Source organism: Periplaneta americana, chromosome 7 (assembly GCF_040183065.1).
Source record: "Periplaneta americana isolate PAMFEO1 chromosome 7, P.americana_PAMFEO1_priV1, whole genome shotgun sequence".
In the NCBI taxonomy this organism is placed as follows: Eukaryota; Metazoa; Arthropoda; class Insecta; order Blattodea; family Blattidae; genus Periplaneta; species Periplaneta americana.
This window is the reverse complement of record NC_091123.1, coordinates 125,884,538-125,898,666: the sequence shown is the minus strand read 5'-3', so window position 1 is coordinate 125,898,666 and position 14,129 is coordinate 125,884,538. Positions and strand designations below refer to the sequence as shown.

The following is a 14,129-nucleotide window of genomic DNA, read 5'->3' as shown; positions in this document are numbered from 1 at the left end:
GAGTAGAACTCGTGCTGAGGAGCAGATTCCTGAATTGAAATTAAGAAGTATATAATACAATTTGTCTTATGTCTACTACGTAATTTAAATTTACAATTTTTACATTTTTATAAAATCCATACATAACTTCTTAAATTCTATACTAGAACTATTAGAATTGACAAGATTAGGATATTTAAATATAAATTTGTTATATATTCTTGGGCCTAAATTACTACTATGATTAAATACTGTAGCAGTGTTGCATTTTGATTGAAACAATCTTAAAGAATTCATACCTTTTGTTTCATAACTATGAGAATACAATTAATAATTATTTCGACTTTTATGTATGAATTTCACTAATACAATATAATAAATTTGTCTTATTTTAAGAACATTAAAGTCTAAAAACAATTTTTGAGATGGAAAATCAATAGGTTTATGAAAACATATTTTAATTATTTTCTTCTGTAATAAATAAAGTGGATTAGTAGATAATTACTTACTTACGACTTTTAAGGAACCCGAAGGTTCATTGCCACTCTCACATAAGCCCGCCATCAGTCCCTATCCTGAGCAAGATTAATCCAGTCCTTACCATCATATCCCACCTCCCTTAAATCCATTTTAATATTATCCTCTCACCCCTCCTATTCCCAAATATTTCCCTAAGCAACTTATTCTCGAACACTCTTAACCTCTGTTCCTCTCTCGAAGTTTCACAACCATACAGAAGAACTGGTACCGGTAATATAATTGTTTTATAAATTCTAACTTTCAGATTTTTTGAGAGCAGACTGGATGATAAAAGCTTCTCAACCGACTAATAACACGCATTTCCCATATTTATTCTGCGTTTAATTTCCTCCCAAGTATCATTTATATTTGTTACTGTTGCTTCAAGATATTTGAATTTTTAAAGCAGATAGTTAGACTATAAAACTATAATTTACATAAATAAATATCTTGCTTTGCCTGCCATGATCACTGACAAGTTGGTTTTAATATTATAATATGTACATTATGTCTATTTATTAAGTTCATTTTATTTATAAAAATTGTGGCTTATAATTTTATTTTTATTCAAAGTAATTCCTGAGCAGTGATTTGTAGGTTTGTAACTCACAGGTACCGTACCTAGTATTCGGTTAATTTGTAGAAAATTACAGTACTCTGAAAGGTGTAACAAAATTGCATTTATTAAATTTGTTATAATCCATATTAAACTCTCTCATAAAAGTGCAGATATATTAAAAATAGACCTGGGTGTCATTTAAATTTTGATTTTATGATGTTCATAATAAAATGATCGGAAAAAAAAAGCATTGTGTATGTAAGACTGATATTAGTGTTTTCATTCTTCAGAATATGATCTGTTCAGAGATGTAAATTTTATTATTCTTCTTTTATAAGAAAAAATATGGTAGGTAGGCATACTAGTATAGCAACATTTCATATTGCTCCATTCAGAATATTTATAGTTACATAAAACTTCATTTTTAAACCGCTTGCACCTTTGTTTTTCGCGATAATATACCTAACCTTCAATCTACATTTCTTGTAACAGACTATGATGACGTTCTTAATATTGTAAGTATTGTATGTATTTTATGTAATTGCTTTACTATATAGTATTTTATTCTGTATTTCACTATTTTTTCCAATCCAGTACAGTATTTTTATTTTTCAAAAAAAAAAAGAGAGAGAGAGAGAGAGAGAGAGAGAGAGAGAGAGAGAGAGAGAGAGAGAGAGAGAGAGAGAGAGAGAGAGAGAGAGAGAGAGAGAAGTTTGAAGTATTTTAAAATGTTGTAGTATTGTAGGTCTGTATAAAATTACAAATGAAATTATGATGGTGTACAAAATACGTATTATTGTGAATGCATTTTTTTCTTTGAATTTTATTTACTGCATTTATTTTTTCGTATTAGCGACATTCAAGTATTGTGACATTTCATTAGTCCCTTTGATGACTATATAACCAAGTTTTTTTTTAAATTCATTGTTAAATTTCTAGCAACTCTAGTGCTTTCTGGTTGTGCTCATTAATGGTGTTATTTGTCAACAATGTGACGTTGAAACTTGTGTTCAGGTTTCAGCCCAGCGAGTACTGATATATTATACTTTATTTGAAGAATTGTTAATTAATAAAATAACCAGGTACACTAGCATCCATACAAATTTCCAGACTTTTCTGTCCTCAAGAAAAAATTTCCGGGAATCGAACACGGACCTCCAGATCTGGAAGCCAGCACGCTGACACTAGATCACATGTTGACACTGTAAACATTCTTTACAATTAGAGCACTCTGAATTCTATGATTATAATTAATTATACTGATAACACAATACTCTGACTAAAGCTTGCTGACGCTTATGTTGATATAATATCTCTTCCTAATGCTTCCAAGTGCTGTCTTCCAAATTATTTTCCGTTTGTCTTATAAATATCTTATAAGCCTAATTTCAACAATGATGAATAATCAGTCACCGCCCATGAAAAACGCTATAAAAAGACAGACAAAGCAATGGTGCTGTTGCGTGAATTCTTGTCCATTGTCGTGCAAACCAGGACTTCCACAAACGTTACATACCAGTATATTATAATGTTCATGTTATTAAGATTCTTGTGGCAATTATCAAGTTTTTTTTCCTTAATTTCAGGTAATATTCTGGTTGAGGAAGTCCCAGATTGAAAACACATTGTACACAGACACAATAATATGACAACAGAGTTGTTCTATTCTCCCCACACACTGAAGCAGGGGCAGATTCTGAGTTCGAACAGCTGTGTAATAAAGATCTTATTTTTACACTTCAGAGTATTCCTTTTATACAAGTAAATCATTATTTTAATGCTTACACACATTATTAGCCAAATGTCTAGATCAGCCGTTTTAAATTGGTGTGCCGCAAATGATCCGCTGATGTGTCGCGAGAAAATTAAAATAGTAAAGGCTGTAGCAAAATTGGAAAAATAAAAGTGAAAAGAGTAGTAAAAACAGTGAGTCCACAAGAATCAACATTCAGCAAACGCAGCACAGGTCAACATTCAGTAAACACATTCCGTCCTAAAACCCTCAAAATTCTTCCCTTGCTAGGAGCCACTGGTTTAGATTGTTATGAGTGTGTCGCAAGGTTTTAAATTACACCTTCAGTGTGCCACATGTTGAAAAAGGGTTGAAAAACGCTGGGCTAGAGCATTGGCTTTCCATACTGGTAACTCAGGTTCGAAACTCAATGGATCCAAGTGGAATTTGTAAACAAAGATGGTGCTCACTACTTTCGTAGCTAATTTGACAGAGCATGGCTCACGATGACTGGGGATCCAGGTTCGAATCCCAGTTAGGACAGAGCCATATTCGTGATGGGCAAAGTCAAGGATCCTGAAGGTTTTTCTCAGGGTTTTCCCATTTCTGTCCAATTTAAATATTCGTAATAATTTCTGTAGTAGCCTATTCACTGTAAAATGGTGTGATGTAATATTATAACTGGCATATAACTGTAGATGGCAACAATTTAAGGAGGCATAGTAATCTTTCGGAGAGGGATAGGGCACTCTAGTAGGACCTCATCGAAACTTTAAGCCTATATGGCTAATTCGACAGATGATGCAACATAGCCCAGTCACAATATCTACCAAAAAGAAAAAGAAAAAAGTCATCTGTTTCGACTTCAACAATCTTCCTAAGTATAGAAATGGTAAGACACAATCCCATTCGAGACGGCGGTGCTAGCCTTCGGGCATTTCCTCTGAATAATGAAAAAAAAAACAGTGCTTGATAGGTCTTCGCGAGATACTCCTGTTTCCCCTACCTATTATTGCGACGTTTTGTTCAGTGATCTCAGGATTGATTACTCCCAGAAACTATAGCGTGTTCATAATGCGTGCGTCCTCTTCATTTGTAATGTTCGATACTATGAATTTAATTATTTTTCCCTTCCTGCACAGTCATTGAAATATCCTGCGTTGTCACAGGAAGGGAAGAGAAGCGTTTATTGTTTCTTCTAATGTTTTATCCAAGTCCCAAATTAGAACTAGGATAAACCGTTGCAAGAAGCGTGATGGTGACGGAACCACAGACCAAAATAATTTTCAAAATTAATGTTGTTCGATACATGCCACGAGTAGCAGCCGTTGTTTATTTAACCTGTTTTTAACTGAAGAGGATATTCATCTTAAAAATTCAACGTGGGCGAAAAATGTCACACGAATCTCGTCTGGAGCCCTTGAACAGGGACATGGTTTAAGTGCCGTACATCTACGACACAAACCTTCAAGATTTACTTCTTTCCCAGAAGAAGTTATGCTAAGGATTTGAAAAGGCCATCGCCCTCTGTTGGGTTTGAATCTCGAATCCAACGGCCAACATGTAACAAGAGACCATCAAGGACGAATCACCACCTCCGAACGCACAGGACAATCTGAAGGTTTATTGTACTTGTCAACGGAATTATTGGTAGCGAGATGGTATTTGAAGAGTTAAGTCCGAGGATTCGCCATGGGATGACCAGCCATTCGGCCTACGGTTGGAGAAAGTTTCGAAAAAACTCAACTACTGTTCTCCAACCAGGAGATCAACCGTGAAAGAAATGTGCTTACTATTGCGTCGTCTATTGGAACGAAGTAGATAAATAATATTATCGTTATAACGTCAGTTTAAAAACCATGCGCTCTCCTGCATATGTTATTTCCTGTATGAAGAGATTAAAAGACCAGGAGATTAACTGTGATCTAATTTTGTAACTAGGGTAGTATCAATGTCTGTATCAATGTTATGGTTTGTGCTGTCAGAGCTAGCCAATAGAGATATGAGTACCCACGTGTGTGACCTTATGGTATCTTATGACATCAACATTCATTCACAGCATCATCCCGCTTCCCTTCATTCCCTGGAGACTTTCTCGTGGTTGGAGTACAGTAGGTAATTAGGCCAAACGGGATTCGAGCCTACACCCGAGCGAATTTTTTATCTTGAGCCGAACTTGCTACCGTTTGAGTTATATTAGGTAGATTTTATATTATTTAAGGCATAATTTTATTTTTATATTATTATTTTTTATTATCTTTTAATTTTATTTTTTTATTAATATTTTCAACATTAAATATCGGTATTCTTGATTTATTTCACGCATCTGTTTATATAAATAAACTCTTACCACCTGTGTGTAAAACAACATGTGTATTATTATTATTATTATTATTATTATTATTATTATTATTATTATTATTATTATTAGTATTATTAAAGAGTGGAAATTTTGATGTTATCTGTACTTTCTAAATTCGCTGTCAGTTCCGTACATTTCGAGTTCAGAAAGCCTGCAGGGCGCAATGTAAATTTTATGCCTAATTTAAGCACTCGTCCGAAAACTGAAGATAAATAATGATGTTCATATAAAAATTATTCAAGTATGCAAACTATAAAATTAACTATTTCCGTACTATGTATATTGATATGATTCACTAGGTACGCTTCATTGTGAAGTTAAGAGTTTTTCCAGTAAAAGTCAAGGGATATTATATTATATCATACATATTTTTTATTCATAATTATTGGAAGGCTTCATGAAGTTAGGCCTAGAAAAGTTTAATACGAAACTTTTTCAAACATAATTTAAAAGTGCCGGTATTGGAACTAAATTTTATAACATAGGTATCATATTAGTAGTGAATGGTAGAAAAATAATCGATTGGTGAGAATGAGTATCAAAATATTATATTTAAATTCGATTCGTAGAACTCGAAAACACTCGATTCGAAGCGCGGTGCGCAGTTAATAGGAAGACGTATACGTTGAGTGTGTCTGAATTAAAAGAAAAATTCTTTATTGGATGCCAGTGGGAAGGAAAACGAAGATAAGTTTCCGAGGTACGAAAATACTGTTGCAATTTTTAATTATAAGTTGGTATGCATAAGAGTTTCCTGGAAACAGGTCGGCTGAATGATCTAACCAATACGTAGAGCCTACTATATACTGTAGGTTAGCCGTTACATAATTTAGTAGGGCCTATGATGAGTTTATAAATGTTATTTACCGTTGTCCTTTGGCTTACATTTTGTTGCAGAATGATATATGTACCGTGGTGAATCTGTGTCGTATATTTTGTTTAATTGACGGGTATTTGTTTACTTTAGCGGCACCAACTATAGTCAAATGTGCGGAGATCGTAGCGACAGACATCTGTCACAGTTGTCGGTCCACGGTCTCCTGTAATTTAGTTACCTCTCATCTAACCCATTCTGACCTTATCACCTATGCCCTCATCTGACAACCTTGTCACAATCCTCGATCACATGTTACTTAAGTCCACCACTGTGGAGAAACACTTAGCATGCCTGGCCGTGAAACGAGTGGGCCCGGGTTGAAATCCTGGTTGGGTTGAGTTTTTTTCCGGGGTTTTCCCTGAACCCATTAAGATCAAATGTTCGGTAACTTTCGGCGCTGGACCCTGGACTCATTTCGCTGGCATTAAGGGGACATTCCACTAAAAATGACAACTTTTTCTCTAATCACTTTTTTCAATCAAATTTTGAGAGCATGTTTACTATATAATGGACTAACAAAATCAAAATTTTGAACTCACAAATGTTTTATTTTCAAACCGAACTTTTTTTTGGAAAAGATCTCAATTTTTAAGTTTCCTTTATATATATATATATATATATATATATATATATATATATATATATATTTCAAACCCAACTTTTTTGGAGAAGATCTCAGTTTTTAAGTTTCCTTTTTTTGGTTACATTCACAAGACATAGAGAAACATTTCTATGCATTCATTTTATGAAATATCTTATTTATTCACTTTCAGTTTTTTTCTGAATTTTAAATATGTTATTTTTCTATAATTCATGAAAAAATTGATTAATAAAATAAACTAGCACTATTTCTTGCAAAATAAATGCATAGAAACCCCACAAATATTTGCAGTAAAAATTTCATCCAGATTGATTAATATTTGGCATAAAAAATTTACGGAAAAATGGATTTGAAAGTTTCCCTCCGCTACATTCATCTAGTAACTTCAGGGAGTTCACTTTAGAACAAAAAGTTACAAGATTTGTGATCAGAAATTTTTAAAATAGAATTCTTTGATGAAAAAATAATTTTGACAGCTCTTTAAATGCTACGCCCCCTTACAGCCTTAATTAAAAAAAATTAAACATATTTATAATTAGAATTGAACTAAATCCATTTGGGGTATGGAAAAATACATTCTAAAAACGTGAAATAGTCAATAATTTTTTTTTTATTATTATTTTCATGATTTTCAGTGGAGTCTCCCCTTAACCTTCATCTTATTCAGATGCTATATACCCATAGCAGTTGATAAAGCGTCTTAAAATAACCGATAAAAACATGTCGCATAGCTATTCTATCCTTTCATCTAACCTAATCTGTTAACTCGCAATATTTACGGAAATAAACTCCTGATCAAAAATAAGACACAGTGCAATATCGTCGTCACAATCACTACGCTATACCACGTGCGAAATACGGTAACCCTACGACGCCGTGAAAAATAAATAATTACGAATTTACGAAGTACAGGAAATAGCGTACCAGTAGACAACTTTATACTTATTTTGAAATCATTTTTAAATATATTGGCCGTCGTAAGTTCTCATGATCTTAGAGCTTTAATTGTTGGTGAGAAAATGGGGTCTGTAGCCTACATGAAAATTGAAATAATCTTCAATTCTAAATCATGACATCGAAGATTATACGATAAAATTCTATGATAAAATAATTACCACGATATCCTGCAGATTTATCTGAGAAACTACACAGATTAATGTAAGAGCTAACTTATACAAAATAAATATTAATTTCGGTATTAATTCAGTAGGCCTATCTGGACCCCATTTCTTGGTAGTAACTTTTATGTAGCGCTGTTTCTGATTCATCTTCAAACACTGTTTCTTCTTTATTTCATCTCCATTGATTTCTTTTAGAAGTGCCAATTAATGGTCTGACAAAATATCCATAAGCCTACACTTATACATGCTATTGAAGCAGAAGGAAGGTCTCTTACGTTTTCTGGACATTGTCACTAGAAATTAATGTGATCAACATCACGCTAGTCGCCTTTTACTCTAGGAAATACCTTCGTTCTCAATTTTATAAAGCGGAGTTTATCATGTTTCCTGTATAGGTTATTGTATATTGAAGTGTACAAGCGAACCTACATTAGATGATTTTCAAGAGACTATCTAGTATTGCATACACTAAGTTACTAGTACCAATTTCCTAGTTATTCTAGAGAACAGAACAGAATTTCTATCAGAATATTGCAGAATGAGGAGAGTATATGCATTTTTTTTAGAAAGGTCAAGGAGAGCACAATGAAATATATACAGAGATTCATTGAAATTGGCTAGCTTTGTGTAGCTATTCATATGTAGGCCTAAGTAAATCTGTCTTTTATTATCTCTTTTATTTATAAGAAATAAAGGGAATTCACCTTTCTCTGCAGTTTTGATAAATTGTGATTTTAATTATTTATTTAAGAAAGTAAAAAAAAAAACTATCGATATCTTTTATCATATAGTTGCAGGATCGTAAAAGTGATCAATACAATAAAGCTTAACATGCATCTTCTTATTTCTGTCAATAATAAAATTATAGTAGGCCTAACTTATCTTTTAAATTAATCCTTTTCTGTTGTAAAGTAAGTACGGTAACATGAATAAAACTCAAATATAAGATGATCATAACATTACTTGTGCCAAATACCTCTTATCAAACTAATTTCATTTGTGTGCACTTTTTTTTTTGTAAAAAAATTGCCTAGCTCTATTCAAATATTTTAATTCTTTCTTCATACATTTAGTTATCGCATAGAAAAAGTATAGGTCTTTGTATAAAATATTTTTTAAAGTTGAATTCCTCCAAAAAGTGTGATTTTAATTCTCAAATGCTGAATTTAAGATACTTTAATGCATTATCATTAAAGTAACAGGCTAGCCTAATCATCCTCATAAATATGGTGAATTATTGTTGCTCCTAAGTTTCTATATCTGTAGCTATTGATAGACCAACAGCACATGTTTAACTCATTCGCGTTAGAACTCAATATCTGTTACTGCTACCAGTTCCCTATACTCGCTAATAACGCGCATTCGACACCTTATAAAATAAAATAAAAACAGCAAACAGTTTGTCCTTATTTCGCCAGTATTGCGCAGTTTTTAGAGTCTCAGACTGAACCGTTTTTATGGTCGTACATGCATAATTATGTTTTGGAGAAGAAATTTTGTGATTGGTAGCACGTATTATTTTCGTAATCTCCGCATATCCTATAGGCCTATAGCCTATTTCACTGAGAACTTCTTTACATTTGCACAATGTCACAAAGCGAATTATGTCCAAGGGAAATACGGGTTCTTTGTTTAAATATTCAATTACTGCTGGACAATCTTAATAGAATTTGAACATTAGGCCTACTGTACTTTCAAATCATCATACAAATGTAAACTGGCCTATCGTAATTCAAGCGGAACTCATCCGTGCTGGATAGTTAAGCCTAGTCACATTACCTGGCATGTTTGTAACCAATTTCAGGTTCATGGTCCCCGCGGAGCATAAACCGCGAATCCCACAGTTCAAATTCTGTATCGTCCGAGACACCATCAAGCCTGCCACATCCAACACCACTGCTTTGCTTTACAGCTTGCTAAAAGAAAACAAAAACAATTGACCACGCTATTACCACGAATAATCACATTTTATCTTACATTTGTACATGCATAATAAATTAAAGCTTAACCTTAAATAATTTCCATATAATATATACGTTCATACCTTTCCTATTTGTATCTGCACCATTATGAAGACATATGATTCAAATCTAATCGTAGTTCATACTATCTAATAACAATAACGTCCACTTGTTGAATATACTGATACTGTTATCAAAACATGTCAATGTTTCATAAATAAATAAACACACACACGTTGTACTTTATGCTTTCCGTTTCGTAAGTTGGCTACAGAGTACAGACAAACTGATTAAACAGTTGGGTGTTGGCAGAAGCTGTCAAAGTTCTTAAAACTAGAAGATATGTTACTACATCTATTTCTGAACATGACGCTTCGGGAATTACACAGAGGAATGAAAGGAGGTGGGTTGGCTTGGCTTAGCAGAGCCGGACCCGGGACGGATTTTTACACCATATTACAGTAAAACCTATTCAAGACGGAAGTGACATGGTCCTAATTTTTTTCCGTTGTGGACAGGTTTCCGTATTATTCAGGTGTGAAGTTAAAATGGAATATTTTATCAATTTTATAAATGAAGAAGAAAATGGCACGCCACAAAATATTCCGTTTAACACTACTGGCATTAAATCAGCATTCTGTCGCTTATTCCATTGGTAAATCATATTGATGAAAATCTCACTATCGTAACTCACTCATAAACACTATTAAAGTTTACTAATCACAGTGAATTTAATATCTAACACTATATTATAATACTGTATTGTATATCACAGCACATTATTTAATTGGGCTAGGAGCCATCCATTAGAAGCTTTGAATTCTGACTTATCTACTTTCTTTGTAAGTTCAAAGGTTTGCTTTGCAGAATAGATCCAGATATTAGCATGATCTTTGAAAGGGCATGAAGAACCCACTCACTCGTTTATTTCCACATAATCAGCTTTTTTTTTTTCTGTTTCATTTTAGTCACCATTACTAACCACAAAAGACTCACTCATGATACAGTCTTTATTTAAGTTTTCCACAATTTAACTTCAATTTTATTTCCCATACACTTCGTTTCTCATTTTCCTTTTACTCGACAACTTTTACTTCATCACTTAATGATACATTTTTACGCAACTTTTTTTTTTTTTCTTTCGCAAAATCACTACATTTGCGTTCTTCCCAGGTATGACAGTATACGAGTGTCAAGCATTGAAAATCTTTGAATGAACTTGTCTGCCTAGTCAACAGGATAATACAATTTATAACTGCCAGGCCAACACACCCTCGCACCCTCTAAAATTTTGCAAATAAAACTTGTTTTTATCTTAGTGACCTACATATTTCGCACATTCCTTCAAATTACACATTGCTTCAAAATATAGTTTACATTAAAATAGCGTGTCAAAAATATTATTTCCGTTTTGAACAGTAGCAGACAGTTTCAGTTTCCGCGTTGAACAGTTTCCGTTTTATTCAGGAAAAGTTACACATAAAACATACGAATACCAATAAATTGTTCCAAAATAGACAGGGTTCCGGATTATTCAGGTTCCGATTTGAACATATATTCTGTCTTACTTCTGAAAAAGCCGCTCCATACCCAGACGAGTATTAAGCCCCAAGGTCCAGAGTCCCAACCCCTTTCTACAGAGTGAAGTGAAATAACCTTACTGATTGAAAGGGACGATAGGGTACATTTAAATGAATAGAAAACCTATATTACGTTTTGTGGTTAAATGCACGATTTAGAAAATGAAGTTTGCTGTTTCAGCAGTCCGGCAACATCGTCGCTAAAACACACTTCTCGTGATACAGATGTAAGAGGTCAGCGAACTCTGTGTGTCTCGTTAGGTGAATTGTTCTCTGGCGCGACGTTGCAACCTGCTCGCATGTGCAGTGGCTTGAAATTAGAGGTTTTTAAAATTAAATGTACAGGAAAACCGTCCACACTGTTGAAACACGCCAATTGAATAAATTATTCTTTATTAGATTTCCTATCGATATGGACAAAAATCACGATCCTGCTCGCAATAGTAAAGTTACCGAATAAGTGGGTGTTAAACGTTTGAGAAAAAAATTTTAACTTTCCACCAATATGATGATATTAGTTTTTGTTACAACATGAGCTATTCGCTCCGAAAATCTGCAAGGCTATTTCACTTCCACCTTGTATATCAATAATAGAAACCCATATTACCCTCAAGAGTTCACTCCCAGTCTATTTTTAACTAGATATTGAAGATAAGAGATGAAATGATGGGAAGATGGAGAGTGTTGGTGGAATAATAGAGGGAACTGAAGTACCCCGAGAAAACCCTCTACAACGTTTGCTTTGTCCACTACAAATTCCATCACGACCTGGGCGGTGGTCGAATCCGGAATGCCTGGATGGAAGATCAGCGCTCCAACGCTTGAGCCACTGACGTGGCAGGAGGTGACTTAGTGCCCACCTTTCTGTCCTTCCACACTTCACATAGCTATAATGAAAGCACTGCTGGAATTTGTCTCGGAATACTTGAAATATAATGTAATTATTACTTGTAATTGTTATATTTTACTTACAAAATTTTCCTCAACAATTACGTCACATCTTTTCTTGTCGAATAATAGTGAAAAATTTAAATTTTCGCACATACAAGTTGTAAATTTTGCATAAATTAAATTCTCATGACTTAAATAATCATGTTGTTGTGACAGGTTTTTGAATGAGATCAGAAATGATGAAGATTTTCTTCCCAATCTCTGGATGTCTGATGAAGTCCGTTTTCATTTAGACGGCTTCGTAAACAAACAACACTTGCGTTATTATGCACAGGAAAATCCACGGTAACTGGTTTCTGCATTCACAGAAGGTAACGGAAGTGTTGTCACATAAAAAGGAACTATTGGACCATAAACCATAATTTCTTTGAGCATGACAATGGTCATGCGACATCTGTTAATGGAGGTTGTTATGTGAGAATGATTGAAACACTTTTAAGTGGTCAGTTGAGAAGATTTTGTAGCAACAGGTCAACTTGATTTCAACAATATGGTACAACAGCACACCCTGCAGGCAACTCTACGAATGCACTGGAAAACTTGTTTAGGAATCATGTCATCGAAATATGGATACATTCCATGGCCTACACGATTCCCGGACTTATGTGTATGGCGGTACCTAAAAAGTATGGTATACGCAACTAAACTATGAAACCTTGAAGAACTTATGGCGAAAATTCGTGGAGAAACTGCAAATATCATAGTTGAAATTTTGTAAGAAGTTATGAGAAACTTCAGAGATAATTCCACGCTAACGTTTTTCAGTCAATCATTAAGCCTATTGGTGCTGCAAACGAGTAAGGTGATGGTTCTTTTACAATGAGCCCGTTTTATTTCAACATGGTGGGAAGCTTAAGTGGAAATGCTATTAATCAAACGCTTACATCAAGCACATAAGATCAACATGGAACTGTCATTAATCATATAAGAATTATATTATAAATTATTATTAAAGTGAGTTCGTAATAAAATATGTATAATTTCAAGACCTAGTTCAAAATGAAGCGTTATATTTTATATATTTACAATAATTTTCAAAATAAATCTGTCTGTCCTTTCTTTCGGGAAGAGTGCATACTATAATACGAAAGATCATAAAGAAAATTGTATGACCTTCTTGTGTGTGAACGTCGTTGTATGTTTTTGATTTCAAATAAAGGTTCATTAAATTGTTAGTAAAATTGAATCAGTCATTTAAGAAAGGGCTCAATGGCACAAATTCCAATTTTTCAGGAGAAAGAAAAAACTGATTATATAAAAACATGGCAATATTCGATACAAAATTACATACCTATCCTATAATAATCAATAGTTTTAGCATTAGATGTGTAAAACACAAGTAAAGTTTGTTCAGATAAGTTGTTATATCGATTCAAAATTGTGGAATTGAGCCCTTTCAAAAGGAAATTCCTATTTTGAGAATAAAATTATGAAAAATGAATTCTACTTCATTTCACTGAAATCATTCTGATATTCATAATCACAGAAACACAAATATTAACATATTGTGTCAGAATTATAATACATTGTTAAGAACAACGGAAAAAAATGAACAATAAATTTAATGTCCTTTATGCATCATCACCACTTGCGCTGCTAGTAGGCCAAGCTACGATGTCCCATAAGTGTTCATCTGGTATGTAGCACATTAATTTAGACAAATCCTCAATCTTCTTAACGTTAATGGGAACTTTTTCACTGTAGGCACATTGATCCGGAAGTTTCACAATACCTTCAAATCAAAAGTGTGTCTTATCAAACCTCCGATGAATGCTGAAACATATACTTTCCCTGGATTCTTTGAATCATACTTGTATTTATTGAACATTGTTGATTGCAGTTTTCCTTTCTGATCACGGGGTGTTTCTCTCGATTGTGTTTCTACTG

The 14,129-nt window shown here is 33.6% G+C and overlaps 1 protein-coding gene and 1 long non-coding RNA gene across 3 annotated transcripts in view; one reads left to right on the top strand and one right to left on the bottom strand.

Moving 5' to 3' along the window:
* The window catches only part of LOC138703431 (5'-3' exonuclease PLD3-like), a 270,911-nt gene that overhangs the window by 58,284 nt on the left and 198,498 nt on the right, over positions 1–14,129 (bottom strand). The window contains exons 1-2 of one of the 2 annotated variants that reach the window (XM_069831286.1): positions 9,795–9,988; positions 9,530–9,666 (exon numbers count right to left, since the gene is read on the bottom strand). In XM_069831286.1, the coding sequence (XP_069687387.1) occupies positions 9,530–9,666; positions 9,795–9,818 (161 nt within the window). In that variant the 5' untranslated portion in view covers positions 9,819–9,988. Of the gene's footprint in view, positions 1–9,529; positions 9,667–9,794; positions 9,989–14,129 lie in introns of those variants that run through there. The other variant, XM_069831285.1, reaches the window with a different exon arrangement.
* On the top strand, positions 5,739–13,450 carry LOC138703435 (uncharacterized). Its single transcript, XR_011333158.1, has 3 exons — positions 5,739–5,851; positions 11,934–12,228; positions 12,399–13,450. It is a non-coding gene; the product is annotated as an uncharacterized lncRNA (long non-coding RNA).